Source organism: Hibiscus syriacus, unplaced genomic scaffold (assembly GCF_006381635.1).
Source record: "Hibiscus syriacus cultivar Baekdansim isolate YM2019G1 unplaced genomic scaffold, ASM638163v2 tig00018474_pilon, whole genome shotgun sequence".
Classification (NCBI taxonomy): Eukaryota; Viridiplantae; Streptophyta; class Magnoliopsida; order Malvales; family Malvaceae; genus Hibiscus; species Hibiscus syriacus.
In genome coordinates, this window is record NW_024062436.1 from 1 (window position 1) to 7280 (window position 7280).

A 7280-nucleotide genomic window follows, 5' to 3' on the forward strand; every position below is an offset into this window, starting at 1 on the left:
TTATTGGACCATCATTTTACAACTCAATAACTAATGGCCCATATAATTTTAATAAACTCCAACCTCATTTAAGACTCGTACTTTCTTTCTTTCTGAAGACATTCTCTCATAATCTATTCTTTCCACCAACCCAAACCTCGATCTACTCGTGATTCTCTGCCCGCATCAGATATGATCATATAAGAAAATATTAAACTTAACCAAGAAACTCAAACAAAGATAGATACAAACAGATATGATCGTACCGAAAAACCAACCACAAAAGGAGATCAAGCTATTGAAATACCACCGACAAACTGTAAATCAGACCCGAGCGACGTGAATAGCTATCCACAAACGCAAATGGAGTATCCAAATCCAATCCGAGGGTCTAAAGCAGGGATGATCAACAAGATATCAGACAAACGTCATCTTGATCAGTCGTTACGATATCAAATTAACCCTTAGAAAAAAGATAAATGAATAAACAACCAAGGAACCAAAAAACATGTCAAAAAGCATAAGAAAATATGTCATAAAGGCAGATGAAAACATGCAATACATGCAAACTTATTGAAAATAAAAAAATAAAAGAAAATAAAGATATGATATAAAGAAGAGAAAGACAATAAAGAATATCGACGGTTGACAACAAATATTAAAATTGGTGCGACAAAAAATTATAAATTCTTTCATAAATTATGATATTTTCACACATGTATGACATAGAATTATAAAATCAAGAGACGTTCATCTGTTATCTGAGGGTCAAAAGAGATGGATTTATTGCTAGAAGGGGGTGTGAACAAAATCTAAAACAATTGAATCTAACAACTAATTTCTTGTATTAGAATGATAGAATCAAAGAGTTCAAAAGAGGATTTGATGTTTTGAAGAGGGAAATACACCAATAAAGCTCAGGAGAATAATAGGTGATGTTAGGCTTTGATTTCTATCGCAAATACCCCTAGAATAAGACTAAATGATAAAGTTATACGGCCAATAGATATAATAGACTTTTGGGTAAACTACACATTTAGTACCTAATTATTATTTTTAATCTGTTTTAATACCTAAACTTTTTAATTCTTTTCAAAACCATGCCTAATGTTTAGTTTTTGTTTTATTTTAGTACACACCGTTAAAAACTTAACACGTTTAGTATCTAAACTATCAGTTTTGATCCGTTTTAGTACCTAAACTTTCAATTTTTTCCAATTTAACGTTAAATTTTGAATGAGATACTAAAATTAAATAAAAACTAAACTGGTTTTAAAAAAATTGAAAATTTAGGTAATAAAACAGATCGAAACTAATAATTTATATATTAAACACGTAATTTAACCCTAGATTTTTTTCCTATTTTCTCTTTATTTTCATATCACATCTTTAAATTTTCTTTAGCCTTTTTAGTTTTTGATAACTTTGTCTAACATGTTTTCATCTATCTTTATGACATGTTTTTCTTTATTTTTTGGCACGTTTTCGATCATTTGACTATTTTTTTATCATTTTTATCAAGGTTAGATTTGATATAGTCACGACAGATTAATATGGTGCTTCATTGTTATCATTATGATATTTCCGGCTTTTGACTATCTGATTGAATTTGGATATACGATTTAAGTTCATTGATAGTTTTCTCACGTCGCTCGACTCTGGTTAGCGGTTTGGGTGGTCTTTCAATAGTTTGACCGATTTTGTGGTTCGTTTGTCAATACGATCAGATCTATTTGTATCTAATTTTCGTTCGAGTTTATTTGACTATATTTTTTAAACTTTTTTTATATGGTTCTTGTATGATCTTAAGTAGGTAATTTCTTGCGTTAGTAATAATAGAAAAAATGTCATATTATATATTTTGTTCACGATTATAATTATAAACCTTCGTTATAATTACAAATATTTCTTATTTTCAATAAATAACTGTTTTTATTAGTAAAAAAAATTATTTATATAAAATCCATAAATTTGATTAATCCGACCATTGATATAAAATGGATAATCAATTGACTTAGTATGTTTTTAACCGAAGACTTTCAACTTATATAAATTCAAAATCAAATTGATCAAATTATTTTGTTCGGAAAAGGTAAGATAACCGATGAGTTTACTGGAGCAGGAGCAATTGGTCAGGTTTGTCAAGTGATCGGTTCCGTCGTTGATGTCAGATTCGATGAAGGTTTACCACCTATTTTGACGGCGCTTGAGGTGGTGATCACTCGACCCGGCTTGTGCTGGAAGTAGCTCAGCATTTGGGTGAAAACATGGTTAGGACCATTGCTATGGATGGAACGGAGGGACTTAATAGAGGGCAGCCTGTCCTCAATACCGGATCTCCGATCACTGTAACTTTCCTCTTCCCTTTTCTGTGTTCTATTTTTATTAGAAATAAGATAATGTCGGAACTTGGAACTTGGAGATGCAGTGTAGTTAATATGAGTATCTGATTAGATTTTGGATATGAGTTATGTTGTGGAATTAGTGATATTTTTTTTGTCAAACAAGCTATAGATTGACTTTTTCAGTGATTTTCTACAATTGTTAGGCTTATACTTGAAATCCATTAATTTATTCTTCAGTTTGCTACTAAGCTTTTTACCATTTTCACTTGTCTACCATATCATATTTTTGGGCTTGAATTTCGCTCTAAGTTCTTAATATTTTTTCTTGCTCTCTTCAGGTGCCTGTTGGGAGAGCTACTCTTGGTCGAATCATAAATGTTATCGGAGAGCCTATTGATGAGAAAGGCGAACTCAGTAAGAGATTTGTCATCATTATAATAGTTTGAACATTGTATTGTATATTTCTATGCTGGTGCAGAAGTCTAATTGGCTGTTTATTTTTTAATAGAAACCCATCGCTACTTGCCTATTCACAGAGAGGCACCAGCTTTTGTCGACCAAGCTACTGAACAACAGATCCTTGTCACTGGCATTAAGGTACTAATTATCGCTTGGAATTTTGTATCTCTTTGACGCCTGTTATTTTCTCTATTTTTTCCTCTTTCTAATGGAAAATGTTGTGCTGTTTGAATCTGGATGAGATTATGTCAGTCAAAACATTTTTCTTGTTTTATTTTGCAGGTTGTTGACCTTCTTGCCCCATATCAAAGAGGAGGAAAGAGTGGGCTTTTTGGTGGTGCTGGTGTAGGAAAGGCAGTGCTTATTATGGAACTTATCAACAATGTTGACAAGCAGGTAAATACAAGGTGTCTTGTTAATCCTGTCCAGATTTCTGTATTTTGTTGTATCTTATCCTTGTGGTTTTTCGCTCTTGTATTATTCCAGGCCGAAAGCAAGTGCGCTCTTGTCTATGGTCAAATGAATGAGCCACCTGGTGCCCGTGCTCGTGTTGGCCTTACTGGTTTGACTGTGGCTGAACACTTTCGAGATGCTGAAGGACAGGATGTTCTTCTCTTTATTGACAACATTTTCCGTTTTACTCAAGTGAGTTGGCTTATTGCGGAAGCTTTTGAAACACTTCATGACACATGTTATATGTTGCTGATGGCTTGAATTGTGTGTGTACTTTTTATTTTGCAAGGCGAACGCAGAAGTGTCTGCTTTGCTTGGTTGAATTCCATCTGGACCAACCATGGCTACTGATCTTGGAGGCCTTCAAGAACGTATCACCACCACCAAGAAAGGTTCTATCACGTCTGTGCAGGCCATCTATGTGCCTGCTGATAACTTGACTGATCCAGCTCCTGCAACAACCTTTGCTTACTTGGATGCGACAACTGTGTTTTCCCGGCAGGTATTGTACATATATATACATGTGTTTTTGGAGGTGCTCTATATGATTTTACTTCATGATTACCTGTGCTTCTCTGTTCATAACACTTTGTTTATTTTATCAGATCTCTGAACTTGGTATTTACCCAACTGTTGATCCTTTGGGTTCTACATCTCGTATGCTGTCTCATATTTTGGGTGAGGAACACTACAATACTGCACGTGGTGTGCAGAAGGTTCTCCAAAACTACAAAAACTTGCAAGATATCATTTCCATTTTGGGAATGGATGAGCTCAGTGAAGTCGATAAATTAACTATTTCTCGTGCTCGTAAGATCCAAAGGTTCTTGAGCCAGCCATTCCACGTAGCAGAAATGTTCACTGGTGCTCCTGGCAAGTACGTGGAGTTGAAAGAGAGTATTACCAGCTTCCAGGTATCAGTTTTTATTTTTCTGCTGGGCTTCTATTATGGACCATATGGTGTGTTATGGCATGCATCACAAAGTGATTAGTTACTTATAATGGGTGGATCCACTTTTTATATCCACCTTGATTAATGTAAGTTTAGCAGTTAAGAGTCTTTTGAACTCATAAGGAGATGCTATAATGAAGTGGCCCAATTATGAGACACACGTCTAATACTGGCTTTCAAGTTATAGAGCAAATAAAGGCCTTGTAATTACTTGGTTGTGGTGGGTTGACAGATAATGTGAATCTGGACAATTGGATGTCTGTTTTCTTTATATAGATATTCAGACCAACATTTTAATAAGAATCAATTGACAAGAAGGATGCTAATAATTGGTTAAAACATATCTTGGTCAACAAAATCTATCTGATTATGCTACCGGCCACTATGTGCATAATTTAGTGGTTGATGATATATGCATTGTGCGCATCAGCATTGGTGGTATTTTAGTTGTATATTGTGTGGTATTAATAGCACTAATTCTGAATAATCATGATGATTGTTACAGGGTGTGTTGGATGGAAAGTATGATGATCTTCCAGAGCAATCATTCTACATGGTTGGAGGAATAGAGGAGGTGCTTGCTAAGGCAAGACAAGATTGCCAAGGAATCCGCAGCCTAAGTACATCCCTACATCGATTATGTTGATACCTTCGTTTTATGTTACGATGACGAAAATATGTTTATCAATAGAAAATACAATAATTTTTTTTTAAATATATAAAAATTTAAAATTTTCGGGAAACCATCTTGTCAATCCCTCCGGTCCATCTATGTGTAGAGTTGATCACATGCTATTGTCTTAATTAATCATTATGATGAAAACCAAATCCATTGACAACCCAAGGACGCTAGTAGTTGCAGTACTCTTGATTATTTCTGTTGGCGGTTATTTAAAGAAAGTAACTTGACGATGAACTCAAATCAAACGCGGTGGTTTCCGCCTCAGAGTTCAAGCCTATAAAGGTTCCACTCGCCCCCGAGTCAAATCCGTACGCAGTTTGATCCGAGAACCCGAAAAACCCTGTTTCATTCCAACTTCCACAGCTCATATCAAATCCGGATGAGACATCCGGAGGCAAAGGTGGAAGCTCGGAATCATGGCCGAACTGCCTTGAACCACCGTCTCCGACATCCATGATGCCGGTGATGGGCCTGTAAGAATCGACTGTGCCATTGCTAGTCTCTTGGATCCACCCGGAAGAGAACTGGCACGCAGTGAAAGGGTCTTGAGTAGAGAAGAAAAGCTGCTTCTGGTTCCCATCGTTTTGGAAAGGTGGAATATCAATGGAGAAAAAGTCGTGGTGTGATTCATCGGGGGAGACTATGGAGGTGACGGATGAACCGAAGGGCATGTCGGGATAAACGAAGTTGGTTCGAGCCTTGGAGCCGCGCATGGACCGAGCGGCACGGTCATAGGCCAAGGCAGCTTCCTCGGCCGTGTCGAATGTGCCAAGCCAATGCCTTTCTTTAGTGGAAGGATCTCTTATCTCGGCTGCGTATCGACCCCATGGCCGCCTCCTTACTCCCAAGAACCTCGTTCCTTGCTCCTGCTGCTGCTGCTGCCTCTTTCTGCTTTTGGAAGAAGAAGGCGAATTGGTCTTTAAGCTGTTCGAATCCATCAACATAAAGTGTTCGTCTTTATAAATTTTTCCTCGTTTTAGACAGACACAGATAGTTAACCTCTTATATACTATCCAAAAAACATCCAGCACGACATAAACTCGAAACATAAATCATAAAATCTACATAACAACAACAAAAAAGGTTTGGCATGCTTGCTAATGATCCTAGTGTGGGCCATTGGTTCCGATAGAACCCTCATAAACTCGCATGATCGAGTTGCTTTTCATTACGAGTCACTCAAAACAATCACTTTCCAATGCGTTGATTAAATGTGAGTATTCAATCAAATTGAGTCAAGTCGAAATATTTTAAGTTAGTTGAGTTTCTGTTTAAATTTACATATATAGGATGATTATTAGGTAGTACCTTTCCAAAACTTTCTTAACCTAGTGTGAGCATATATTGATGCTCGAACCCATACCTCTAGGGAGAACAATTTTCCTTTTTACTAGTAAGGTCACTTGACGAGTCTAATTGTAAATATTTATAATGTTATAATACTAGTTAAATCTAATTTAAATAATTTTTTTATAATTATATACGATATACATATATTTGTTTTCATATACGATATACACATATTATGGAGAACCGAAAGATTCAAATCAATTTTTTTTTTTAAAATCTACTGATTAGTGATTACTAAAAACTTTAAATTATTTAAGTACTATTTTATAATTTAAACTTTATTTTTATTCATTCCTACTAATAATAGTACTGTGATGTTAGATAATGCTTCACCATAGGTGATCATACAGCATTCATAGGATTATTCAGGTGATTTGAATACCGATCATTAGAACAACTCATCACTGATCATTCCATCATAACCGTTGGGCCACAAGATTAAACTTTCTGATGATTTCTCCACTCTGCAGGAGCCTACCGAGAAAGTGCAATCATGGGCTCATCAGCAGATAATAATATATACATACATTTCCATGATTCATAATTTAGGGATCGGCATGAAACTCGAACTAGACGGATTCTAATTCCATCTAATTTGATTGAGTCAGCTTTTTTGAAATAAATTTTGAGTTTGAGTCAGATCGAATATTTTAGAGATTATATTCGAGTCGGGTCGGATTCAGGTTTAAGGTAAAAAATATCGGCCTGATTTAACCCAGAAAAAATTATAATTTTATTTTATATATTTAGAAATAAATCTTATAATAGTCTTCTATATATATTTTAATTAAATTCTTATTTTTATTAAATAAAAAAAATATTTTAATAAATATATTATTTCAGATAATGTTGAATTCGAATTTTATTTCGAAAAAGTATATCGAATTTAAGTCGATTGGATAATATATATATTTTTTGTCAGATCATATAGATGGAAAATTCGACACGACCACTGTCCATCTATGATTGACATGTGCTCCGTTGATGAACTTTCTGTTGTAATATGTTTTTTAACAAACCATGGACTAACCTGCACCATATGATTGCCTACTGCATGATT

General features: G+C 35.0%; 1 protein-coding gene and 1 pseudogene across 1 annotated transcript; one reads left to right on the forward strand and one right to left on the reverse strand.

The window, feature by feature from the left end:
* Positions 1–2061: 2061 nt before the first annotated feature.
* On the forward strand, positions 2062–4808 carry LOC120209220 (annotated as a pseudogene).
* Positions 4809–4950: 142 nt separating this feature from the next.
* LOC120209229 (ethylene-responsive transcription factor LEP-like) lies at positions 4951–5811 on the reverse strand. Its single transcript, XM_039208289.1, has one exon. It carries the CDS (start codon positions 5806–5808, stop codon positions 5080–5082), a length of 729 nt encoding a protein of 242 aa, XP_039064220.1. The 5' UTR covers positions 5809–5811; the 3' UTR covers positions 4951–5079.
* Between the last annotated feature and the right edge of the window lie 1469 nt (positions 5812–7280).